At 48.5% G+C, this 27,023-nt stretch overlaps 1 protein-coding gene across 2 annotated transcripts in view; it reads right to left on the minus strand.

Annotated features, from left to right (window-relative positions):
• Positions 1-3,388: 3,388 nt before the first annotated feature.
• Rph (Rabphilin) overlaps positions 3,389-27,023 on the minus strand; it is a 133,026-nt gene continuing 109,391 nt past the window's right edge. Inside the window, exons 12-18 of one of the 2 annotated variants that reach the window (XM_055064373.2) lie at positions 16,716-16,790; positions 16,517-16,620; positions 14,594-14,717; positions 12,909-13,066; positions 9,664-9,742; positions 9,187-9,286; positions 3,389-6,436 (exon numbers count right to left, since the gene is read on the minus strand). In XM_055064373.2, coding sequence (XP_054920348.1) covers positions 6,312-6,436; positions 9,187-9,286; positions 9,664-9,742; positions 12,909-13,066; positions 14,594-14,717; positions 16,517-16,620; positions 16,716-16,790 — 765 coding nt within the window. In that variant the 3' untranslated portion in view covers positions 3,389-6,311. Of the gene's footprint in view, positions 6,437-8,996; positions 9,287-9,663; positions 9,743-12,908; positions 13,067-14,593; positions 14,718-16,516; positions 16,621-16,715; positions 16,791-27,023 lie in introns of those variants that run through there. The other variant, XM_055064370.2, reaches the window with a different exon arrangement.

The following is a 27,023-nucleotide window of genomic DNA, read 5'->3' on the forward strand; positions in this document are numbered from 1 at the left end:
TGTTTCTCAGATAATGCGGAGCACAGTCGAACTTTCAGAGGCAAGTTATCGACGGGAATCCCGCAAACTGCCGCCACTGCTTACAGCCCGTGCAACCTTACGGCAGTCAGCGGGAGAGCAAGTTCAAGGTAGTGTAAATAGCGCGTGCTGGTGGACGCGTGCTTTAGAAACAGTGTGCCAAGGATATCCGTAACCGTCAAACCCGTCAGAGTGAACGCGTGCGAAATATTGGATGAAATTGCCAACGCCTAAACAAATCATTTCTGCAGAAATCTACAAAGTGGAGAGAGTTTAATAAAATGTAATAATTGCCACCCACCGATAAAGCACGTGAGGTAGAAAAGAAACCGTAGGGTTTTTTCCCCCATCACTTCTTGCTGCTCACAGGCGAATTAAGGAGAAGTGGAAACGAGAGGCCCGATTTTTGGTAATCACCACTATAAGAACAGCAAAAGCCTGTGCGACTTTGAGTCACACAGGCTTTGTCTAAGCCTTGCATCGCATCATTCGATGGAAAGCTTGGCCTGTCGAGGGCTCTATCTATATTATGGGTGTCAAAACATTGTGGAACTCGAGCTGGACGAAAAATATTCAAATTTACTTAGTTTCATTACGCAGGTTTTAAATGAATGCCGCACTGCGCTAGCACACGTACTACACCAAGCTGCAACTGCAGCTATCATCGTCATTATATTCAGGCACACTGCTGCAAGGCCCTTCCCATCGATCTCGAGTTACTCCTTTCCAAGCTACCTTCCGAAGCTTCCTGAAAACGTGCTTAATTATTTTTTCGCAGACCCTGCACAGAGCAAGCTTTAGACGCCGATAGTGTAGCACCGTTCTAACTTATGAGAAACAAGCAACTAATAAAGGAAAACAAACAAACAAAAATATTACAGAATGGGAAAGATTGCAACCTACTGATTTAGGAAAAGCATTTGCTTACGTCGTTTCTCCGATGCGCAAAATTATTGATGCTACATTGTGTTAATTATGAATTAGGAGTTCCTCTCGTGGGTTTGACAAAAACCCCATACACAAGTGGCACGAGTCAGAAATCAGGCTGCTGAAAGTGGCCGTGGCGCCGGCATGTACACCCGTTAGCGAAAGTATACGGACCACCGGGTCGCCGGAAAAAAAAAACTAAATGTCCTTGTATTAACATGCATAAACTGAAATTGACGAGTACGCTGATTCGTGTACTTTTGCTCACGGGTGTACATGACCTCGCTTCTGGCAGTTGGTACCTCGGCGGCTAGATAACAGAGTGTGGGGCAAAGTGCTCACTTTTTGGCCGCTACACTCGCGCTGAATGTGGGCCGGTTAGCCGAGGTAACGTTTCGACAAGAAACAATGGCAATCAACGAATTATGTCCGGCATTTTATGTGCCAAGATTCGCCTGCGTGATATTCTAAAACAACTCGAATGCCGTCAATTACGGACTCAACGATATATAGTATTTGAAACAACAAAAACCAGTTCACAGTAAGATGGAGACTTGATCAACTGTGGACAAACCAAGGAAGCCTCAACCCGTCTTTACATAAATAATGCGCGATATTCAATTGCATCCCAACAGACATTGTAATGAATGCAACAAAAAGGTCAATGGAAACACAACGGTATCTCTGTAGTGATTTTCGTAACGGTGGTGTTGACACTTCGACAATCGTACTGTCTTCGTCAGAACAGCAACTACCCGGTAGTATGAGAAATATGTCGGAAAAGGTTTTTCCTTCGAGAGCTGAATTGAATTATGGGGTTTTACGTGCCAAAACCACGATCTGATTATGAGGTACACCTTAGTGGGAGACTCCGGAACTTTGGCCCACCTGAGGTTCTTCAACGTACACCTAAATCAAAGTACGTGGGTGTTTTCGCATTTCGCCCCCATTGAAATGCGGCCGCCGCGGCCTGGATTCGATCCCGTGACCTGGTCCTTCGCAGCGCAACACCGTAGCCGTTAAGCCACTGCGGCAGGTTTCCTTCGAGAAGAAGCAACATTAACCCGCCGCGGTAGCTTAGCGGCTGTGATGTTGCTCTGCCAAGCACGAGGTCGCGGGATCGAATCCAGGCCGCGGCGGTCGCATTTCAATGGGGGCGAAATGCGAAAACACCCGCGTACTTTGATTTAGGTGTACGATAAAGAACCTCAGGTGGTCCAAAGTTCTGGAGTCTCCCACTACGGCGTACCTCATAATCAGATCATGGGTTCGGCACGTAAAACCCAATAATTTATTTTTTAATCTTTTTGCCGGCGGCCACTGCTAGGCCGGTCGTGCTGATACGGAGCTGAAACAGCTACGTGTTTCATATGCTTAAGTATTCACAAAGCACTCACGGCTTATCGCAACAGATAACATGGAGACAAGCGGAGAAACTGTAGTGCCACTTAAACCACTGAATGGATGAAGAGCCCGGACACTTGTTAGGTTTCGTCGTCTTCAACACAACTTTGTTCGGTGTAAAAGGCTCAAAGGTGTCAAGGTTAACGCCAGCGTGCGGATAGGGCGCACTGGAACATCGAACAGTTTGTACACATCTAAAAATGAAATGTTCTTTACCGTAAATCTACGGACATGGGGCCAATAAATATGTGGATATACACAACTTACAAGCGGCACTGTAATTTGCTCACGTCTTTACTACAGCCAGCCACAGACCTTCAAGTACATGTCCGCACCTTACGGACAACGTTGAGTTCCGTATTTCTTGTGAAGTAAGATATGTTCCTTACGAGCCGTGAACACAACCATCATGCTATTTACAACGTACGCTCCTAACAACGGGGTTATTTCTGGCCTTGTACGAAGCCCTGTCATCCTTAAAAGCCGGAGTACTGTTCTACTGCAGGCTGTGTTACCAAAACGAATAGGAAATAAAAACGCCTAATCCGCTGAATGAAGATCATAAACCACAGATTCTGACGCTTCGAGGAAGAAAAACTATGACGTTCTGGCGCCCCTACCACTTGCGAACAAGGGACCCGTACGTACCCCGAAGCGTCATAACGTCTGTATTGTTTGTGTTTCTTTTCTTGTTCAGGCGCGCCTGCATCTTGTTTCACTTGTGTTCGTTCCTCGCCACACGGGCTTCCATCACACACTGGACTAATCTGTGAAATCGATTAGTAAACCAAACGCTTGAGCGAACTAATTATTTGAAGCCCACGCCACCAATAACTGCATCACAAAAAAAAAGTAATCTTGCGAAACTAAATGCAGATGTAAGTCAGTGAAACCACTGTGCACGACGCAGTGTGCTAGGTCTGCCTTGCATCACAGTCACAACCCCGACAAGTTTCTCGGACTCGTTTTCATATGCTGGTATCGACGCCAGACATATTCGACTGCATATTGTGCAGTTTTTATACGCGCTTTTCCTTGCGCATTTCCCCTGCGTTTTTCTTTTTCTCAACTGGAGGACGTGACACAATTGGATGACGTCAGAATTATGGCAGCAGCACAGACGACGGTCTTATATTCCTATACGTTAATGCAGTGCAAAATGGCAGCTGTGCTTGCTTTTCACGCCACCTGCATCGTTGAGCACACACAGTTAGCTTTGCTTTTCTTTCTTCAGAACGCGGGGAGGGGAGATATGCAGATGACACGAAAAATGAGACAATGAATATGATGGAAAGCAGATGCGGTATGTACAACATTGTGCTTCGTCGTCATAGCACAACTCATAATCACCTGTTTGTGCCCGAGTAACAAAGTCGTAGCGCGATTAAAAAGAACGGGAAACAGGGAAAGAAAAACCGAACGTGCCGCATAACGTCCGTATACAATAGTCCTCCAAAATATCATGCACGATTATCGAATATGGAGGCTACGTGGCACATGTTTCCCTCTTTCCTTTTTTTGAAGAGGGGGAGGGGAAGCAGAGGACAGGGTGTACTCGCCTGAAGAGTAATTTCCGACGATTCTCTACTTATCTCGTGTCTACAGCTTTACAAGCACAATGACAATACAAAAGGGGAAAAAACAGGTGGGCTGACCCATTCCCGCTTACGTCACGCCTGCTGCCATTCAATCTTTAATTTTTGGCCTCGGCGCCAAGTTAGGATTGATGGTTAATGCATGAAATATGTTTCCATCGTGCCGCGTGCGTACGCAGGACGTTCTAAAGCCACTGTTGGCATACGCAACGCACTTACTACACGACGCCGAGCCGCACTGAAAATTTTGAGGGGCGATTGCGGATTCAGTGCATGAAAACTAAACTGATAGATCAGCGCAAACATTAGCAGTAAGCTCTTCCAAATATTTGCCCTAGGCGCAACGCGGTGGTATAAAACAATGTAGCAGTAAGAGTAGATCTTTCAGCTCATCTCAAGGACAAAGAAAACGAAACTAAATTACGGAAGGGTCTTGGAAGCAGGCAGTTCAAAATCACATGAGCGACATGGCAGTCAGGCAGGATGCCCACGTATAACGTGAGCCAGACGGCGACGTCATCGTTATCTACATCACTTTTGCTTAGGCCAGCTTAGCTGAACTGCCATGACAAGGTTCTTCTTTCTTCTTTTTTTTTTCTTTTTCCTGCCATAGGAAGAAAAGGCCTCGATGCCCGTAGCTCCTGGAAAGCGCGTGACCATAGGGTTTCACAATGTCGCCTTTGACATGGCACGGGCGTCAATCTCGAACGCCACACTCACACAAACTTAACTTGCTGGAGCAACAACTGGATATGAGGTAGCACAGTACACACACACACGGCTAATCAGATTGTGCCAGTTTCGGATATGCGTTTATAGTTAAGTGATGTGGCACGCACTGCTCTTCTGGGGCACTGTGAAATTCTACAACATTGTCGAATTCGTTTTCAGCAGGTGATATGCGACGAAACATGCGAGTGAAGTTTAATTTTACTGACAACTGGGTACTCAAAGCATGCCCACGGTTTGAAGAGTTGCCTCAAGCCGGTATGGTTTCAGAGCTGTTTTCTGCCTTGAAAATAGGCGAAATAGCCGTAGCCGCCTACCACACGCACCCGTGATTCGAAGCGAGCGGATACTGCTGCTTCGAGTTATTCTCATTCTTATTTAAGCGATGCTGGATGTACCCGCATAGATAACAGCGCCAGCATTTCTCGCAATAACGTAAGCTTGGGGAACTCTGTTGTTCACAACAACTCACACACCCTGACATCAGCCGCGCTACTGGTCTTGCTTGCAACCAGCCCGACAGTCTCGACACATGGAGTCACGAAGTGGCCTTTTGCCTCATTTCTTCTATATACCATGTCAACGCTTGCAGTGATCAACCCCTCCCTCCGATGGATATCAGGGTGTAACTTGCTGCTGTTTTCTCGCGCTCTATCTGAGTCCAGGTTGCATTGATACGTAAAATGCTTGCCTTTGAAATGTTTTAAGGGCTGTAGTGATACCATCCGTTCAACAATGGTGAGAAAAAAGAAGGAAATGGAGAGGGAAGAAGTAGAGCAAGAGAGGTTAATCCTTTGACTACTCCACAATGTCTATTGGGGAACGGGGGCAGAAAGGTAATAAAGGCCAGAGTTAAACACATGCACTGTGCAGGCACATGAGCGTTCTTTACGTAGTACAGACAGTCACAAAGTCCGGTAACATCCAGGAAGCCAAACGACGATTATTTCGGCGTATTGTGCAGGCATTCGCATCGGTATTCGCATTTTTCGGTTAATTTCAACCTCTCCGTACTGTTGCTAATCTAGTACGATTAAGACTTCGTTTTAAAATCAGTTTAACAACAACAATAAGAGAAGAGTTCCATAACCTTTACGCGTAAACGTCAAAGGGGGCCGGGGATCCAATTTTTCTTCCTGTCATCCTCCCTGTCATCTAGCAAGCTTGAAGTGAAGTAGCATTGAGACGGGCTAAGCGTACTCCGTGACGACGGACAGTGACGTAATGCATGTTTAACATTTTTCTCGTAACTGCAAGGCGCTTTCAGACGTTCTGATAAGAAACAAATAAATTTCGATGCAAACGACTCGCAGTTACAGCTTACAATTAAAACTCCTGTGTTGTGTTGTTCGGACAGAGCGAATTGCACGTTCTTTTGTCGCGATTGAGACCTACAAGGTCAACGGCAATACAGTGCGACCCGGCTGCTACTTTCCTTGTCGTGTTGAGAGGGATACCTTCTCACAAGATCTCAAGACGAGAAAGTTAAAGCCGTGGTACCCCCACGGGGACATCATCGCTGCAAGAAGTTTTGGTCGATGTCAGAAGCTCTCATCGCTGCGTTGAAGCCTGGCCTGGAACGAAGGGACAGGCCAGCTTTCGCAGGGCGTAGAGGCAGGAGCGAGGTTGCTGCGCTCGTCAAGGCACCAGTGGCACGTCGACCAGCGGGTGCCAGCGCTCGAAACGCTGGTCGGGAAAGCGCGCCACGTCCACCCAGTGCTGCAGCTGGTCCCGCTTGCAGTGCAGACCCAGCTCGATGCCGCCTGCGGCATGCACGAGTAAGGTTGAGTGAGAGTGAGCGAACTGAGTTGAGTGAGTGAGTGAGTGGGCGAATGAATAAATGAGTGAGTGAGTGAGTGAGTGAGTGAGTGAGTGAGTGAGTGAGTGAGTGAGTGAGTGAGTGGGCGAAGGAATAAGTGAGTGAGTGAGTGAGTGGGCGAATGAATAAATGAGTGAGTGAGTGAGTGAGTGGGCGAATGAATAAATGAGTGAGTGAGTCAGTGAGTGAGTGAGTGAGTGGGCGAATGAATAAATGAGTGAGTGAGTGAGTGAGTGAGTGAGTGAGTGAGTGAGTGAGTGAGTGAGTGAGTGAGTGAGCGAGCGAGCGAGCGAGCGAGCGAGCGAGCGGATGAATGAATAAATCAGTGAGTGAGTGACGCAGAAGTGGATTAGACGAAAAGGAAATGGTCAACACCTGCTAAAGCTCTAAATTTCAAGGCCCATTATGCATTTTTTACTGTTCCTCGAGACGTAATATCAAGAGACACTAAATCTATGCTACTATGAAGAATGACTGGCACATTGAAAGTGCAATTTTCCCATAAATCCACCAGACAGAGCTCAGAGCCGGAGATTCACTTCCCCAACTAAACTGCTCGGATCTCGTTACTGCAGCAAGGTAGGCTGCAATGTACGTGGATTATCTTTTCGTGTTTGCAGGTCACAAGCGGAAGTGCAGAACCCTGAATTGGTTGTCAGCCTTCCATTAATAAAATTAAATTATGGGATTTTACGTGCTATAACCACGATCTGATTATTAGGCACGCCGTAGTGGGGGACTCCAGAATATTTTCGACCCCCTGGGGTTCTTTAACGTGCATTTCGCCCCCATCGAAGTGCGGCAGTCGTGGCCGGGATTCGAGCCTGTGACCTCGTGCTTAGCAGTCCAACACCATAGCCACTAAGCAACCACGGCGGGTAGCTTAGTATTAACATCGTATAACACGATGTGCATTAAGCTTCTATAAATTAACGGATTGCCCGGCAAGAGTAAGCTCGAGCCCACGTAGTTTACTGCAAAGCCGTCGTCTCCTTAATTTTTCGACGACGCGACGTTTCGATATTTGATTTATCACGTTCCCCTTATTTGCTCTGCACTTACGGCTAGTTATTTATGCTAGGGTTCTTTCTGCCGGAACGTGTGTGTGGCCCGAATAAAGAAAATTATGCGTTCAACGCAGAATAGCAAAACCAAGACAAATGGAGCAAAGCAAAGATCAATCATTATATTGCCTACACAAGCTGTACATTAGGTATCAAGTGAACGTGCAGCTGCTTGCGAAATATTAATTATGTCATGTTCTTTTTTTTACGTACGAACATTTCCAGGAAGACATGCTACCAAGTCGGTGCACATCCGTTTGCTAAATATGAATTTCGTTATGTTTTTATAGCGTACCACCATTTACAAACAGATATACATTAAAATTTTTGATCGCTCGAACTTGGATTAACGCTCACAGAATCCACGTTTTACAAAATGACAAACGAAACTTATTCACGAATATAAGTCAACATGCCGAAGTGTACACAGACAAAACGGCGACGACCTGAGTTACGAACGTCTTACCCACTAAGTTTTCCTCATGTAAACAAGCGGTTGATAACAATGGCATCGTGAAATATCCCCATCATCCGTGCACATATGTTTTGTCACTGAGGCTGTATATAGTACTTCCCGCATGAGCAACACAAATGTAGATATTCATCATCAGTATCTATCTGTGACAGTGAGACACTACTCGACTGCCTTTCCTTTCTTTTTTTTTTTTTTTTTGATGCGGCACCCTCTTTCACACCGTACAACGGGGCTGCGAGAGATCTCAACCAAGACGCGTGTTCCCTCTTTAGCTGAACGCATACTCATCGCTGTCACTATTGAATGCGGCATAATAACGTCGGGTGTGTAACGCTGTACCAAGCCATCAACACATATTGAACAAGCATGTCGATACAAATTATAGGACGTACTTTTTATACGTTTTGCTAATGATGCGGAAGTCAGCGTGACACCGGCTTCCGTGTGACGCTTATGGTATCACAGCGTGGTTATTAGCTAGGAGTGCGTCGAAGACATATTGCACTGCTATGTAAGAGCAGGTAAGAGCTGCACCTGCTTTTTTCCCTGTCTGCGTTTCAATTTTCGTCCGCAAGAACAGTTTGTCTGGTCTTGGTTCGTCTGGTGGTCAATTATACTGAGCTTCCCTCTCTCTCTCTCTCTCTCTCTCTCTCTCTGTGTGTGTGTGTGCTAGCGTATGTTGTGTTTGCGTGTGCACGTGCGTGTGCATGGTTGCGCCACTGGTCAGTTTGAGGCACACCATGTAGAACCACTGCACTTCTTACTATTGCGCAGTAAAGGTTCAGTGTTCCAGAATACATTCGGAAGGAAGGTTGGGCGCCTTGTGCTACTTTAGAACCACCGAAAGCTGAGCTAGTTGGTAAGGATTCATTATGCAAAAAAGGTGAGGCGTGCTGACAGGAAACAAGAGAAGTGGACAACACGAACGCCGTTCGTGTTGTCCACTTCTCTCCTCTTGTGTCCTGTCTGCACGCCTCACCTTTTTTGCATAATTGTGCTACCTGTATTTTTTCTTTACTATATTTTTTTTTTTCATTTTAAGGCGCCAAAGTGATAAACACGCTCTAGCAAAAAGCCCCTCATCCCTCCGCATCGCTACCAACACCAGCCCATCACCGCTATACAGTGAAGACGTATTCTTAAACGGTGCCTTACCCAGATATTCGTCGGGTTTCCCGCTGTCTTTGTCCCAGGCCGTGATTTGCAGAAAGTGCTTGGCGAGGTCACCATTCGACTGCAGGCCTAAGGCAAGCTCCTGCGCATTGAGAATTATCTCTAGTGAAATGTGGGCCGGATAACTTCTTCACGTGCCAGGGACAAAAGGGGATGAACCCAGGTGCAGTCCCGGAGACAAAGGGGCCGACGCTTTGAGGTGTGGACCCCTGTTCGTTCCACAGCATCCTTGACATCATTGGCGGGTAAGTTTAATGTGGTTAGTAGAAGAGCCACGTAAATCACGCGAAAAGCAGCTTGTTGCTCACTGAACACTCTGGCGAGTTTTACGCGCAGCCTTCACGTAGCGTGCTTATAACTTGCTGTCATTGTGTTATGACGCCACGAACGCTCACAGTGCTGCAATTGCTGAGTCTGTAAGTGACAGGGGCCAACAGCATACCATCGAGCTCCCCTCACCTCGTTATACTCGGGATCCGCAGTCTTCTTCTTCGCGGTCGTCTTCCAGCCGGGATGGCCAGCATCCGGCTTGAGGTTTCTGTCGCGCGAGAAGAGATGATGACATCGATAATTATATGGCTCATTGTAGCGCATTTGCAACTACCTTAAACCAGTAAAGAAATTACCTTTACGAATGTTGCCTTCTGCAAGACCTAGCCTGAACAAACCAGCACGCCGTGAAGGCGGTATTCGGCTCATCTTTACTTGAGACATATTATGGCCCTCTTAAAAGAGAGTCCCGCACAGATATTTCTGGGTGACGTCACGAGTTTTCCCCACTCAGCGTCTCATTCCTTTCGTCAGGTTTCTCATTCTTTCAGCCCACTTCTCCGCCTAGACCTGCTGTGCATCATTTTACTTGAAGCTGCCTACAAAGACACACGGGGTGACGCGTAACCAATCACGTTATCTTCTATTAGCGAATAAGTGTGGCTCGAGATGAATAAAAAAAATTTTACAGACCGTTTGATGGTCTTTTAATACCTGAATAAGTACGCGTCGGTCCGTTTAACCGTAGGAGAAGAGGCACGGCGTTTTCGGGCGCTCACTTTAGGAGAAGGTTTCACTATCACGAGAGACTCGGCCCTGTACGCGTCCGCATATACTGCCCACGGCGTTTTGGGCGCTATGTCAAGCTCGCCATCTTTGCACAGTGCCAAGAGCGCTGTCGGCCGCATACTTCGACGCGTCCAGTGCTGTGCCTCTCGTGAAAGTGAGACCATCCCCGAAAGTGAGCGCCCGGGTAAGCGGCGCGGAATGCGCTCTAATCCTCTTAATGTTCCGGGTACCCAAGAATGAGTCGCGAACAGTGTACACTTCGTGAAACCAATCATTAACGCTTCGCCTATTATACGGCATCCGGCCCTTAAGCCTCTCGACATATGCCTCTTGAGTACGCGCTATACCTTGCGTTGAGTGAACGTCCCCAGCATCGGTAATGTGCGTTTGGGGGAAAAAAACATATGCGCCGGGAATTGAGGTGCAGGATAACTAAAATAATGCAGACGGGAATAATACGCGTCGTCAATGATGGGTGAAGTATGCAGGAGCAGGAAAATTAACTGAGAAGTGCTGTCCTTGGGGTTTCTGCAGGTGCATAGGCCAAGTGTAGAGGTGACCTTGCACGTGATTCCAGTGTCGTAGATACCCACGCTAGCCTTTTTAATTTCAATGTTCATGACAAAACAGCTACCCCGACAACAAGTCATTTTTGTGGTACACTCTACTAGAGTGATTGTTATACTCAGTATTCCTACAAAAATCATAAAGTCATTTCAATAGAAGCAGGCAAGCGGAATGATGAAGTTCAGGTTTTGTTAATGTGGACGCAAGAAATGAAAATATTGTCACGCACAACTAAGCTATGTTGGCGAGTTACAAGAACACACACTGCTTCAATGTATGCCAGAGTGACAAGGGTGGCGACACCATCCAAAAGTGATCAACGAAACCTTCATTCGATCTCAATCCAATCTTGCTTTACTGTAATCCACTAGGAACGTCCTCTCGGAGTGAAAGCTACGATGTGAACAGATTTAACTATTGGCCAGGGCCATAGTGTTTCTCACTACATTACCTAGAGGGAAATCTGGCGCTGCTGCGCTGTGGTATGCATGGGAATGCCGGTATATTGTGACTTCGGATTGGCATCGTTCTCGTAGAGACAGGACACCTCGAAGACGCGCTTGGCAAGTACCGTTCCGTCTGTCACAATGATTCATTTTCTACTAGAACAGCACGTGAAAAGCTGTTTTAGCTTTATTATTACGCGAAAACATGTTTTGTTTAACTATGAGAACTTGTTATTGTGTGTACGACTACATGTTACGTAAAAAGTATCAGCGGGCCGCTGAAGTTGGAGGACAGACGACAAGGCTCGCGCTCGCTTTGAAACAGTTGGTCGTCTGTTCTTGCTTTTCCTCGCTTGGCCATGCATCGTGGGTGAGTAAAGATGTAATATGCGTGAATGGAAACATTTCATGAAGATTTTACTTTGAGAACGCGTTATTTGTGTAGCCATATCCACGTTTTAGACGAAGCCTCTTACAACACCAGCCAACACGAACCTCGCAGACATATATACCGTCATTCCCATGACGGCACTGTGCCCCCTTAAGAAACTCCCATAGACGGTGGCGCCAGATTACCCTCTAGGTGTTATAGTGAGAAACTCTATGGCCAGGGCTAACGGTAATGAATTCTTTCGGTTATAAGATAGTCCCACATTTCTGGTAAAAGGTAGTCCCACACTGCAAAAACTTATATGTCACAAGGAGACCTTAAAGGTTCCAGTCAATGTTAACTCAGTACTTGCCTTGTCCTTTTAAAGAAATCAACCAAAGAACCTTAAAGGCCACCTGTAACAAACCTTGGCTAGCGCGGTTATATAAATTAAAGTAGAATATTCTATGGATGCCCGCCATCTACATACTTTGGACGTGCCCTGAGACAAGGACAGTCCGCGAAATGACAATTAGAGGTGTAAAGACAAGAAGCGACCAACCTGAAGACTATGAAAGATGGATCACGGACAACACATTCCATAAGTGGCTTTTCTTGTGTCTGCATAAAACTAGTCTTCATGCTTACATTCAATTTCGTCCTGAAGTTACGCCGCGCGACAATCCATGCTGTCAAATTTTTCAATTGTCTAATTTTCTTATTAGAGGCCTTTAAGTAGCAGATAAACCTGACCACGCACGCACCGTGTGGTTTACACACCTGGAAGATATGAAAAAAGTCCAAGGAACTCGCCTCCGAGATATTTCAACGTACCGAGGGCAGAACATCTGATCTCGGAGGTCCTGCCGAGGAGTCGTGTGTTCTGCGCCATGCGTCATTTCCGGGCAGCATAAATGGCGTTCCTTTTATTTTTCTCAGTTTTGATATCAAGAACGCCTAATTTCGCAAGCTTTTTCAGGCGCATCCGCTGGTATATCAAGCTCCAAATTTTGGACGGAGGCTGCTCTCTATCGTACACCATCTAGGCGTAGTATTTACAAGCTGCATTTGTTGTAAATGCTGCATGCTTGTAAATGTAAATGCCGTTTACGCGGCCCGACATTTTATTGCAGTTATCCTTCAAATCTATCGGCCCGGTTGCGTTCATATAGCGGATAATTAACCTCTACCAACGAATAGAACATTGGTGAACTCCTAGCGGTTGACAAAAATTCCCGTTGTGAAGGTGCTTGTGTCCTCACAGTCGCACGAAGGGCGCCGTTGGCGTCCGGTCCCTGCGCATGAGCCGCACGCATCGCACGAGTCCCACGATGAGCTGGTTGCGCCCGCTGGCGTGCATCAGCGACACCAGCACCCGGGGCCGATCGGGGCTCAGCGAGCACGACGCCTCGTCACGAGCCTGTCAAAAGAACAGAATTGAAGAGAATGCTCGACAACCTTTATTTGCTATTACGTTAGCCTTAGCTGGGAGTGTCGAAGCTGACAAAGGTGTGCGTGTGTGAGGTGTGGGAAGCCGGTCACGTGGCACTAGTACACAGGCGATGGGAGAGCTAATACAGAAGAGCATGATTATATATATATATATATATATATATATATATATATATATATATATATATATATATATTGCAACTGACTGTGGTTTGGTATTTTACTTCTCCTTGATGAGGCAGGACGTGTGTCGAGTGGGCTCCTCAACAACGCAATGCTAACGCAATTTTCTTGCATTTACCGCCAAATTGACCCTGCCTTTGCTGCCTCGCGAAAAGGAATGAAGTGCAAAAAGTGATCCTTGTGTCACCGTTCTAAAGTGTGCGCGTTTGTAAGGTAAGCTGCATGCTTGTAAATCTACAATCAACACGACGCACAAGGAAGACCAAGAAAGGGAGACTAAGCTGACAGTTTAGCTATAGTTTTTCTTCGACGTTATTCGCCGTTTTAAATAATAATCGTCGCCTAGTGATTTTCGCACACCTCATAGAATTTCGCATGAAGGTGGCGGCTTGAAGTGAATAACAATGGGCAAGTAACGTCTCAGCAAGGGGGCCTGTCTTCTTCAGGGCAGCTCAACCTGCTGCCCTGACGATGATAAGATTTTCCTCTCGAAACTTTGACTCCAGCGACATCCCTCGTTCTGTGGACTCGGGACGTGGACTCGGGCGGCATCTTCGGCTTGCCGGACGGCCCAGAGCTGGTCTTCCAGCTCCGACCTTTTGAGAGCTTTTGAGGTTTATTCACCCGAAATTTTTTTGAACGTGGCCGCATCCATCGCTTTCGCAGGAGGCTATTCGTGCGCTACAGCGATTCTTATGGTGCACTGGCCTCACTGACGGCTTACATTTCTGCAGAACTGCAACGTCTGGCGCCGTGCGCGCAGTGATCACCTTCTCCTTTTTTTCCTCTTTCTATTCCACCTTTCCATTACTCCTGGTGTGGCTTAGCAAAGCGGAGGTTCATCGGGCTGGCCTACCTGGCGTTCCTCCCCTTGATTTCTCTAACTTCACATTTCCTGCGCGCTATATCGTGTGGAGACGAAGAGAAACGTCATTCTTTTCATTCTTGTCCATACAGAGCTGATGTGTAGAACGTCTCGACTGTTGCCTACAGCGCAATAAAACGGTATTATTGCGTTGTGGCTTGCTTTGATAAACTACGCTCGAGTGATAACCGTAGTCAGCTGTACACTAAGTCACAAAGTTTCAGCGCGATATCCTGAGTCTAGCAGCAGACTTATTGCTTTTTCTTCGCCGCGCAGTGCTTGGGACAGGCTAGGCAAGAGTGGACGCTGGTACTGGATGCAAGAAATGTGTCAGCAACGTAGTGGGGACATGTTTCCAAGTCGGTAGTCAACGGACCTGGGCAGATGTTCGAGAAATCAGCCGACCGATTCGGAAGCCCTCATTCGGAGGCGTTCACCGAACCTCACCTGTCGGCTCCTGTCCAGGGCTGCGTTGAGCCAGCACATCTGGTTGGGCGTGAGCAGCGAGAGTGGCACGGTGGTCGAGCCTAAGGCGCAGCTCCCGAACCGGTAGTCGTCCAGCACGGTCAGCCTGCGACGCATCCCGATGCTTCCTGTTACACTTACCGAGACCACGCACCTCGCGCAAGCCGCAATCGAAGCGCCAACTCCGACCTCTAACTGACTCGAAAGCCTGACTTCTACGACTACACGACTTTTATCCACCATGTACAGTCACCGTCACGGTGACGGGCTCTTTCAGGAGAGAGCGCTTCCACGCCGGTTTCTCTTGACGCTACTCCAATGTTAAGAGCACCAGCCAACGTCGCCAGCGTCCCGTTTTTTTTTCTGTAGAAAAATGCAATGAACGAACGCCGGTGACGGTGACAGGACGGGGCGAGTGACGGTGATTATATATATATATATATATATATATATATATATATATATATATATATATATATATATATATATATATATATATGTGTGTGTGTGTGTGTGTGTGTGTGTGTGTGTGTGTGTGTGTGTGTGTGTGTGTGTGTGTGTGTGTGTGTAGTGTCTTATGTTTTTTTACATTTCTCTCTATATTAATCTTCATTTTCTCGGAGAGGGCTTAAAGGATAATCTGCTGCCGCAACAACGCGCCAGGTGCTCCGTTTCATTCGCGTTCACAACCAATGGGAATTTAGGTGCCGTTTTGTTGCTACAGACATCGCGGACTTTTTCGCTCAATGGATGATTTGACACTTCCGCATAAAAAATGCTAATGAAAGTGGATAAAAAAACTAACTGACGCTTTCCCACGTCTTCGCATTACGCGTGCGACGCTGCTACCAACTTTGAGGATGATAGCAAATTTTTAGGATGACACCAGTTTCGAGATTTTCTTTCACAGAGTGTGCAACGAAATACATGGGAGTTCCAGTTGTTTTTGTGCGTCGATGCATAACACTGCGGTTTCTTAGAAAGAATTTTTGCCGCAAGTAGCGCATATATCGAAACCCGCGCGATCCTTACAGTTCATTCCAAATGGATAACTTAATGGAAACTTACTCGTGACAATTCGTAAATTGCCACTGGCGCCGCAAATCATTTAATCAAGAAGTTAATTATTGTCTATTATCTCAATTAGTCGATTATGCATTTCGATTTCTCATGCCAGTAATGTCCGCCGCTTCGAGGAATCCGGCTCAAGGACTGCAATTACGCCATCTGGCTCAGATAATTTTTAAACATTCTCTTTTAACTTGAAAGATCACCCCGTATGCCAACTGGGTAAGAGTTCGCAGTCATGCGGCCGCGCCCCACTACGGCATTCCTTCGATAAGCCCTGAAACTGCTTAAACAGCAACAATCCATCAGGCTATCAACGCGTCTCAGGTGAGTAAAAAGATGCCGTGAAGAGGGCATAGCATAATGCACGTCCCACGGTGTTGCGAAAAATGCTCCCGCAGCAATTACAGGCGCTCAGTGGCGTGACATGCTTCTCACTTCGCCGAGATAATTAACGGAAAGTATTACAGAACACCCGTACAAAACACACACTGTTTGCAGTTCTTTTGTCTCTTTTTTTTCTTCTTTGAGAACAATACAGGAATGAAACCGGCTTTCAGCAATGTTGTTGACATAACTGGCAATGATATTTTCTTCTCTTCCCTGTCACAATGTTGATATCGATAAAATTGTTTTTCCCGATGTGTACCTCTTGTTGAGAGCCTATTTTTGTGTAATTCTTTATATTGTATCAATTTCACAACTTCTTTTCTGTATAGCATAACAGTGTATTGTTATTTGTGCTATGTTATGATCCACGCTACACACCCCCTCTCACCCTTTAGTTCCTTGTGGCGATTTAGGTCAATTGTAAATAGAGATAACTAGATGATATACTTGAGCTTTCGTTCGTCGATGGTGCTGTCTGCGTGGAACACAAGCGTCTCGTTGAACTCGGGATTCACGGTCTTGTGCAGAGTCTTCGTCTGCTTTGTATCACCCTGGAAAGCAGCAAAAGAAATGCAACGCTACTATATTTTCTGCACGTGTATTTCAGCTTTGTTGCAAAGCCAATGGCCAGGACACCATCGTTCACCTTTTTGAAGCTGGGCAGGAGTTGTACCCTGACGAAGGGATCCGAGAAGCCGCTGTAGTCTGTGCCGTACAGTTCCTGCGAAATCACGTCCGCGAGTACAAAAAGAAAGAGAGTGTCAAAGCACAGAGAACAGGGTCAAACGGCCATTGCCTTACATCGCCATTAACCCTGGCACAGAAGCACTGCATGCTGGAGGAGTTGATATTTCTTAACTGACGAAGAACAGCGCGATAAACAAGGGATGAGAAGAAATAAACGCGACACGAGCGCTGAGTAGCAACTGGGGTTTATTGTCAGAAACACGAATATATATATATATATATATATATATATATATATATATATATATATATATATATATATATATATATATATATATATATATATATTCTACAATGTATGATGTTACCTTATCTGAATAACCTGATGCTGTTCATTGTACATTTATTTTTGTTTGAAGTACGCGTTAACAGGAGGTCTCGAGTTGTCCGTTGACTATAAGACCTCTTTCTGTATTTATGTCACCTTTGCAATGCATACTTCAGATTTATGAAAATAAAATTGAAAGTGAAAGTGAAAAATGTTTCAGATGAGCCTGTTAAGTAACATATAAAAAAAGTCGCAGTTTTGCCAGAGAGAGAGAGAGAGAGGAATACAGGAAGGCAGGGATGTTAACCAGTCAATAGTCTGGTTGGCTACCCTACACTGGGGGAAGGGAGAAGGGGAAGAGAAAGAAGGGAGAGAGGAGGTGTAGATACGTGTACGGACAGCACTTGAGTTAAAGCCGCTCGCGCAAACCAGAATTTCTGAGAAAACACAAAAGTGCCTTCACTGCCTTCTGAGCTGATGATCGGTCGGGACGGTGCTGTAGAATTGTCTGTTAACTCAGACGACGATCATCTAATTTTCTCAATGTGTTGGAGAAAGGTTGTCTTTTTGCTTGAAATTGAGGACAATGGCACAATAAGTGGTCAATGTTCTCTTCGCATCCGCAAACATCACATGCAGGACTATCAGTCATTCCAATTAGTGCTGAGTAGGTATTCGTGAAGGCAACTCCAAGCCATAACCGACACAGAAGAGACGCTTCACGTCGGTGCAGACCGGCTGGAGGTCCGAGTTGAAGTGACGGGTTTAGTCTGTGCAGTCTTGTGCGCCTTGTATGTACGCTATTCCACTAGTTTCGCCAGAAAAGCGAAGTATCGGTTGCGGTAGCAAGTTAGCAGACAGTGATACGAAGTAAGGATATCACTTTTATCGGCCGTATCAACTTGTGAACACTCGTTTGCTAACTAAATTAACAAGCATGGTGTCAGCGAGCAAAGCAAGCATGAACTAATCACACTCGATGACCGCGGGCGCGCGCTGTCGAAACGCTGGCATGAGCAGCGAGCGAAGTGACCTTAGTGTCGCCTATCGCTTCAACGCCCGATGAGCGCCGAGAACACGCAGCACGCACAAAGGTACGAGCCGTCGACGCACCTACACTCTTCCCCCAACACAGATCGCTTTAAAGATACGGTCCCGCGTCCGCGTGCAGCAGCCACATACGCAGTTGCAGCCGGAGTAGAACAATAAAATACAGCCTTCGTTCTGCATAAAGGAAAACAATATACAGATAGCAGGCCTGCCAAAGCCTCAGAGGGCTGGACTAGCAGTGTCTGACAGCCAGGTCACAGCAAATTGCACCTGATTATTAGCGCAGTTAACTATTAGCGGGTTGGTACGAAATGCTGAAATTCTACAAAATGTTCTTTTAAACTTCGAAAATCCTGAGCAATTTCTGGATCCCACGTCTTGTGTTTGCTTCTAACACAGGCGTTGGCAATTTATTAAATATGGCTGGAACATAATATTGCCGCTTTCTTCTCCCGTACTTTGTTGCCGTCTTGGGGTCACGTAGACTTATTTCGGTCTTAGGGAACGGGCTGGTGTATACCGTATTTTATAATCATTATTCCAGAAGTGTATAATTAAAACACTTTCGACAATGAGGGAATGAAGAACGCTGACCCCCCACTCCCTCCCCTCCCCCCGTTGCCTCGCAACGTTGGGTGCCTCGAACGCGACGGAAGACGGCGCGCATCCTCCCCGTTCTCCTCCTTTTCCCGCGGTCGAGATTGAGACGCGATCGTCGATTCCCCTCGCACGCTTTCACTCGCACATGCAGCGTAGGGCGCACGGCGACGATGTATTCGCCCTTGGGCTTTATACCGAACATCACGGCGACGGCGGCAGCAAAAATGCGCCTGGAACGTAAAAAGTACCGCCCCTTCCAGTCCGTAAAGATGATCGAACAGCAAAGCTGCATTAGTTATACCGAGTCTTACACCATGCAAGTCAAACTTTGCAAGCAGTGTATATTGCAAATCTTTTGTTTCACCATTCTTTCACCTCATTTTCGCTTTTGCTTGCTTCGTGTGGGGAGCATGCTTTAGGAGTGCTTCCTTTTGGGGTTCTTACAGTGTTTTTTTCTTCTTACTTATTTATTTTTGCGCGCGAGGCAGGCCCTACGACGACGAGCCAATTCACGAGCGAACTCTCGCTCACGCTCGCCGTAGGCAGCTTCTTCCTCAGGAATACGCACTACTCGTGGTCTTCCCATAGTTGTAGCTGGGATGGAAAGGGCGGAACCACGAATTCAAAGCTCCGTATACTAGGCGCAAGGACCATCATTGCAGATGCGCGCGCTGCAATCGTTTTGACGATTGGTTGGATTGGTTTGATGATTGACGTCTTTGAGTTTCTTAATGAGGAAACACACACGTTCGGGTGCGACGGCGAGAACGACGTCAGAGCCCGTACGTAGTCCGCCGTTGTCGCTTGCGTTCGATCTCTCGAGTTTGCTTGGTGGTGAGGTTAGCAGCATCCGGCAGGCGTTGCCGCTTGCGATTCTTCAGAATTAGATTGCTTCAAAGTTAAATCTGTCCGTCACGTAGGACAATAAATGACTCACACCCCCTTAAGCAATGGCTCATACCCCCGTAAACGCGGCCTCCTCATTACGAAGACAGAAGTGAAATTCTACGGTAGAACGAGTGGCAACAGAGCCAGCTCTAGAAGACGACGACGACGACGAACGCGGGAGCAGTGGCACGAGCGCGTTCGCGCGGTAGCGCCGAGGCCGCCGAGGGGCGCCAACCATAGAGTTTCTCACTCTATGGCGCCAACGAACCAGCTGTGGAAGGAGACGACGACGCTCGAGCCAATGCTGATGACGATAGTTTTAGCGAACTCAGACAACGACGAACGACGGCACAGGGTCCGCATAATCAGCTTTGCTGTAAAAGCTACCTCGTCCAAAGCAACTTAGGCTTAGGAGAACGGTGAATTGGCCAGTTGGCATTGCTTCATATTTACTACAGCGCAAACAACGAAGACGGAGGCGCCGTAGACGTCGTAGAAACGAACACGTCGTAGACGCGAAATCGGACAACTGCTCGCATCTGGCCGCGCTCTGTAAGAGCTACACTTGCCAAGGGCAATTAAATCGAACACCAGTAATGTTCCGTCACAGCGATGTGATAACGAGAGAAGTAATGGAGGCACTGTAAAACAAAAAAGAAAGCGGTAGCATATTTGTAAGCGAGCCATCACTGGCCCTTTTAGACAATGAACTTGCTCCTTGATATATCTGACTGTTAGGTTACATTGATGTCGGTGTCTTTTGTTGGATAGTGATCTGAAGGCGTCTATTTCTGGCAAGCACGCACGATAAGCATGGGGCCTCTATGAAACGGCCATTTCCACTAAAGCAACGGCAGCAGATCCAACGCGCCCTGTTGGAATCGGTATGCCCCTACGTAGTGGCACATACGCAGCGAAGCTTACGAAGCAGTGTTCACGCGCGCCTTCTCATCTGGCTCACGGATGTCCCGAACGAGGAACTCTGCAGTGCGGCCCACCTTAGAACGCAACCAGCGTTATAGGTGTTGAAAGAGGCAAGCTGGCCTTCTGCGGCATGTTACGTTTCGCCTACAACGCGCGGTAATGCCGGCGCGGATGCAACGGACGCCGGGGCTTTGTTCAAAGCGGCGGACATTTTGGCCCGTCCGACGCCGCCGCAACGCCTACCCGCCAAGCGTGTCCAGGCGTGTTTCAGTGCCACGTGTCTTTGTGTGTGTGTGTGTGTGTGCCCACGCTTGTCAAAGCGCGGCATCAGGGGAGCGGAGCTCCCCAAGTGAAGGTTGGCGATGCGTCACTACACTCGGTTCAGCAGGTCTCTCGGCTCGACAGTTCGCGCCGTCGTGGGGTCATGCTCCGCCGTCCCGTGACCTTCATCCCGTGACCTTCATCCCGTGACCTTCTCTTTTGGACCGCGACGCCGAGGGTATAAGAGCAGCTGCCCCCGGACGCCAGGAGAGAGGCTCCGATTTGTACTGTTGAGTTACGTGCTCTCCCGTCTCTCCACTTCGGTCGACCTGACCGGCCGCTCTTTTGCTATGTTAGAATAAACAAGTTGTTCTGTTACCAGTCTTCTCTTGCTTTGCCGGGACCTTCGGATGCTTCCAGTGCCCCAGGCCGCCAGGCCAACGCTACCCTTGGGGCTTGCGACCCATTGGCAATAACGGGCGTCAGCACCGAGACCCCAACAACTCGCGCCAGCGGTGCGACTCCAACATCTGGTGGCAGCGGTGGGATCGCGACAACGGAGGCCAGCAGCGAAGAGATGCGGTTGACTGTATTCTGAGCAGCACAACGACCATCCGGGAGCAGCGCAACGAGCCCTGTGTGATGACTGGTTGCCTGCAGCGGAACGACTGCGCTGAAGTCTTGGCTGCGAGGTTTGGTGAGTGCGGGACTTTCTTCTTCTGAGTTTTGCCAGGCTTTTGTTAGTGTTAGAAACAGAGCTGGTAATTGTGGTTGTCGTTGCTGCCGGGTTAGTTTGCGGCAAGACAATAGTAGGCAGTAGAGAAAGCAGCATTCAGAGCAGCCATGGATTTGAAGTCGTTGCGCAAACCGATATTACTGGAGCTTGCAAAAGAGTTGGGTCTGGATGTCTCAGACAAACTCAGAAAACCAGAACTGCTAATGGCTATTCTTGAGTTAGAAGCTGAAGATGACGAGCTGTCGGATTGCCTTGAGACCATTGAGGAGCGGGCAAAAAGACATGAGCGCGAACTTATAGAGCAGAAAGAAAAAGAAGAGCGCGAACACGCTTTGGAATTGAAGCGTCTCGAGATAGAGATGGAACGCGCTCGTAATGGAAGTCAGGCACACGGTGCAGGAGAACGAGTATTGTTCAAAATGACTGACCTGATGCGGCCGTTTAAGCTTGGAGAGGACATTGGTTTGTTCCTGGTTAACTTTGAGCGAACGTGCGAGAAGCAGGGGTTCTCTCGGGAAACGTGGCCACAGCGCTTGCTCACTTTGCTACCCGGCGAGGCGGCCGACGTAGTCGCTCGCTTGGAGAGAGAGGAGGCAGAGGATTTCGACAAAGTGAAATCGAGTCTGCTAAAAAAGTACCGGCTGTCAGCGGAGGCGTTCCGTCGGAAGTTTCGGGAAAATGAGAAAGGCAAGAGTGAGTCATATACAGAGTTTGCCTACAGGCTTATGTCAAACATGCAGGAGTGGCTCAAAGAAGAGAAAGCGTTTGGTGACCACGAGAAAGTTCTGCAGTGTTTCGGGCTAGAACAGTTTTATAGTCGGTTACCTGAGAACGTGCGGTATTGGGTCTTGGATAGGCCAGACGTTAGTACGGTGGCTAGAGCCGCTGAGTTAGCCGAGGAGTTTGTGACGCGTCGGGCTCGTGGAGCTAAGGACGGTCAAAAGGGTGAATTTGGCTCCAAGTTTGAGAGGCCGAAGTTCACACCCATGAGAGCAAAGGGGGACACACGTAGTTCGGATGCGAGTGAAAGCAGTCCGACCGAACGTAAGGAGACGGCGGCAACCGAAGCCGAACGCAGAAAGCGGTTCGAGATGAGGCAAGCGCGCGTTTGTTATACGTGCCAGAAGCCGGGTCACTTTTCGGCGCAGTGTCCGACCGAACGTAAGGAGACGGCGGCAGCCGAAGCCGAACGCAGAAAGCGGTTCGAGGCGAGGCAAGCGCGCCTGTGTTATACGTGCCAGAAGCCGGGTCACTTTTCGGCGCAGTGCCCAGAAACAAAACCAAAAGTCGTGTTTTTTTCATTAGGCAGCACTGACGAGAACATCAAGCTTCTCGAGCCTTACATGCGAGATCTCCTCGTGAACGGGAAAGAGTGCCGAGTGCTTCGCGATACCGCAGCTACGATGGATGTCGTTCACCCCTCTTACGTAGAACCCGATATGTTCACGGGCGAGTGCGCATGGATCAAGCAAGCAGTGGAAGCTCATAGCGTGTGTCTGCCGGTAGCAAAAGTGCTTATTGAAGGACCTTTCGGAGCACTTGAGACGGAGGCCGCAGTGTCATCTATGCTGCCCCCCCAGTACCCGTACCTATTTTCAAACAGGTCCGATCACCTCCTGCGCGAGAAGGGGCTTTTGTTTGGTGAGGCTAGCGTTCAGGCCTTAACCAGATCGAAGGTTCGGGAGCTCGCTGCAAAGGCGGTAGTTGCGGGGCCAACGTTGTTGAACGATGAAAAAGGGTCAGAGGCGCAGCAAGCTAGTATTCAGAGCACGCCCGAACGGGATAAAATTGAGCCTGTAGCGTTAAAGGCACCAGATACTGGAGAGGAAATTCCCGATGCGGGAAAGTTAGAAGAGCTTCCGGTCGAGCTTCCGGGACTAGGCTCAGTGACGAACAGGAAAGACACCGATCAAGTCATTAGTGACTTAATAAGTAAAGCATCGCTGTCGCCTGAGCAGAAAACAGAACTACACCAGCTCTTACAAGAGTTTCAAGGTCTGTTCTCTGAGAGGCCTGGTAGGACTTCTGTCCTTACTCATGACATAGAACTTACCTCCCCAGAGCCAGTACGATCCAAGGCGTACCGGGTGTCACCCCGCCAGAGCGATATTATGGAGGCTGAGGTAAAGAAAATGCTACAGCTCGGTGTTATTGAAGCGGGTGAGAGTGATTATACCTCCCCTTTGATTTTAGTTGAGGTACCGGGCAAGGAACCTCGTCCTTGCGTCGACTACCGCAGGCTTAATTCCATCACTAAGGATCAAATTTATCCGATCCCTAACATCGAGGAGCGCCTTGAGAGAGTGAGTAGCGCTCAGTTTATTTCCACCCTAGATCTTGTCAGGGGTTATTGGCAGGTTCCACTTACAGAAGAGGCTAGTAGGTATGCGGCGTTCATTTCACCAATGGGGACATTCCGTCCTAAAGTTTTGAGTTTTGGTTTGAAGAACGCGCCATACTGCTTTTCAAGCCTCATGGATAAAGTGTTGCGGGGACAGCAAGAATTCGCTTTACCGTATCTAGACGACGTAGCGATATTCTCCGCATCCTGGCCGGAACATATGGCGCACTTGCGGGCAGTGCTAACCCGCCTGCGCGATGCGGGCTTGACAGTCAAGGCTCCCAAGTGCCAGTTAGCACAGGCCGAGGTTGTCTACCTCGGACACGTGATTGGTCGGGGTCGTCGCCGCCCCTCTGAAATAAAGGTGGCCGCTGTGCGAGACTTCCCGCAACCGCGCACGAAGACCGATATTCGGTCGTTCTTAGGTGTCGCCGGCTACTATCAGAGGTACATCCCCAGGTACTCTGATATCGCGGCTCCCCTAACGGATGCTCTAAGAAAGACAGAGCCGCAAACAGTCGTCTGGGACGAAACAAAGGAAAGAGCTTTTAGCGCCCTAAAGAGTGCCCTAACAAGCCAGCCTGTGCTACGATCGCCCGACTACACAAAAGGGTTCGTTGTTCAGTGTGATGCTAGTGAGCGAGGCATGGGCGTTGTACTGTGCCAACGGGAAAATGGAGAAGTAGAACACCCCGTCCTGTATGCTAGTCGTAAGCTGACGAGTCGTGAGCAGGCGTATAGCGCCACCGAGAAAGAGTGTGCGTGTATCGTGTGGGCCGTTCAGAAATTGTCATGTTACCTAGCCGGCTCGAGGTTTATCATTGAAACGGATCACTGCCCTCTCCAATGGCTGCAGACCATCTCTCCCAAAAATGGCCGCCTCCTGCGCTGGAGCCTCGCTTTGCAACAATATTCCTTTGAGGTGCGTTACAAAAAGGGGAGTCTCAACGGTAACGCCGATGGCTTAAGTCGAAGCCCCTAACGTGGGAATCAGCCTCAAAATTGCTTGTTACTGATGTTTTTCTTCCTGAGGCAGGATTTTTAACCTATTGCTTTTGTGTAGTGTTTCAAAGTGATGATGTGCTTTCTAATGCAATTTTCCGATCTGTGGACGCGTTCTGAGTGCTGCTAAGCTACTGTAAGGAACTAGGCAGCAGTATAAAAGGGGAAAGAGCCTGGCAGGGCTTAGTGAGGGTTGTGCCGTGCTTGCTGACTGAGCGGTTGACTTTTGGCGTGGTTCTAACGCTTGCCGGAAACGAGAACAAAAATGTCAACTCTCCCGAAGTCACTTTGCAGTGTCCTGTGTGCACCTGAACGTGAGAACGAGGCCTTCTCGGTGCGCTGCGATCAAGAAACGCCCAAGGACGCCCAACTTCGGTTATGAGCATCATCGAGCGACATCCCTCCGGACAGCGGATGCAGTCCCCTGACCTTCGGGATCTCCTTCCCCCGGCGGGGCGGTCTGTTACGTTTCGCCTACAACGCGCGGTAATGCCGGCGCGGATGCAACGGACGCCGGGGCTTTGTTCAAAGCGGCGGACATTTTGGCCCGTCCGACGCCGCCGCAACGCCTACCCGCCAAGCGTGTCCAGGCGTGTTTCAGTGCCACGTGTCTTTGTGTGTGTGTGTGTGTGCCCACGCTTGTCAAAGCGCGGCATCAGGGGAGCGGAGCTCCCCAAGTGAAGGTTGGCGATGCGTCACTACACTCGGTTCAGCAGGTCTCTCGGCTCGACAGTTCGCGCCGTCGTGGGGTCATGCTCCGCCGTCCCGTGACCTTCATCCCGTGACCTTCATCCCGTGACCTTCTCTTTTGGACCGCGACGCCGAGGGTATAAGAGCAGCTGCCCCCGGACGCCAGGAGAGAGGCTCCGATTTGTACTGTTGAGTTACGTGCTCTCCCGTCTCTCCACTTCGGTCGACCTGACCGGCCGCTCTTTTGCTATGTTAGAATAAACAAGTTGTTCTGTTACCAGTCTTCTCTTGCTTTGCCGGGACCTTCGGATGCTTCCAGTGCCCCAGGCCGCCAGGCCAACGCTACCCTTGGGGCTTGCGACCCATTGGCAATAACGGGCGTCAGCACCGAGACCCCAACAACTCGTGCCAGCGGTGCGACTCCAACAGGCATTTGTTTGGGGTACCCAACCTCCCCTTGGAGGTGCAGATGCGACCGTCCACACGGTTTCCAGGCGGCACAACGCTTGCGCAACCATGAATCCATCTCCTTCGAAGCCCACTCACTCGTCTCATCGCGGATCTCCGCGTCGCGGCCACGTCACCCTCCCCACCAGCGGCCAACGACCCGCCCTCCCCCCCATGCGCATGCTGGCTTCCCCCCTCTACCTTCTACATGCGGGCGAAGTAGTGTAAGCCATCACTCCAAGATGGCACCGCCATCCCACAGCCGAGTGTGGACTATTGGGCGATAACGCACCAGCAGCAGGCGGCAGCCACGGTCAGCAAAGTGCGGGATGGTTCGTAAAGAAAGATCTGCATTAAAATTGCGGCAGACCCCAACTAACGATATCTGTCGACGGTGATGCGTGAGCATTGAGCCAATATAGCGACACAACGTATTTCCACCGTCGAAACGAGTTGAGGCGTGTACCGCAACGGGATTCCTCTTTCCTGCTTCCTTAAGAACACTCGGCGCCATCTAGAGCCGCCGCCGCGAAGCCTGCGCACACGTCCTGAGAAATGCATGGCACGCAGGGGCGTGCGAACGCTGAGAAACGCGTCTAGGGGTGTGCGAATATTCGAAATTTTCGAATGACCAGTTTAATAGTATCCAATTCCATTCTGTCTTCGAATCGAATATTTACTATTCGTAAATGCGATTGTTTTTCGAGCACATTTCCAATACTTAAAAAGATAAACTGCAACCAAGTAAGCATAAAACTAGAGCAAAATTAAGGCAAATTTTCACACATGCGGGCATAGTACAGACATAAAACATGAGAACTTGCGCAATAGAAGCAGGCTACTTCACCTAGCCGTACTTTGCAGGCTATATAGCGACCATTCGTGCTTGCTGAAGAGTCCAGTACATTTGAACAAATTACTTGCTTGCGCCTAATGCTCCATTTGTGCTTTTAATAAACAACAGTTCATAACGTACTAGGTAATGACAGAGGCGCTCTAT

The sequence above is a fragment of the Dermacentor andersoni genome, chromosome 3 (genome assembly GCF_023375885.2).
Source record: "Dermacentor andersoni chromosome 3, qqDerAnde1_hic_scaffold, whole genome shotgun sequence".
Taxonomy (NCBI): Eukaryota; Metazoa; Arthropoda; class Arachnida; order Ixodida; family Ixodidae; genus Dermacentor; species Dermacentor andersoni.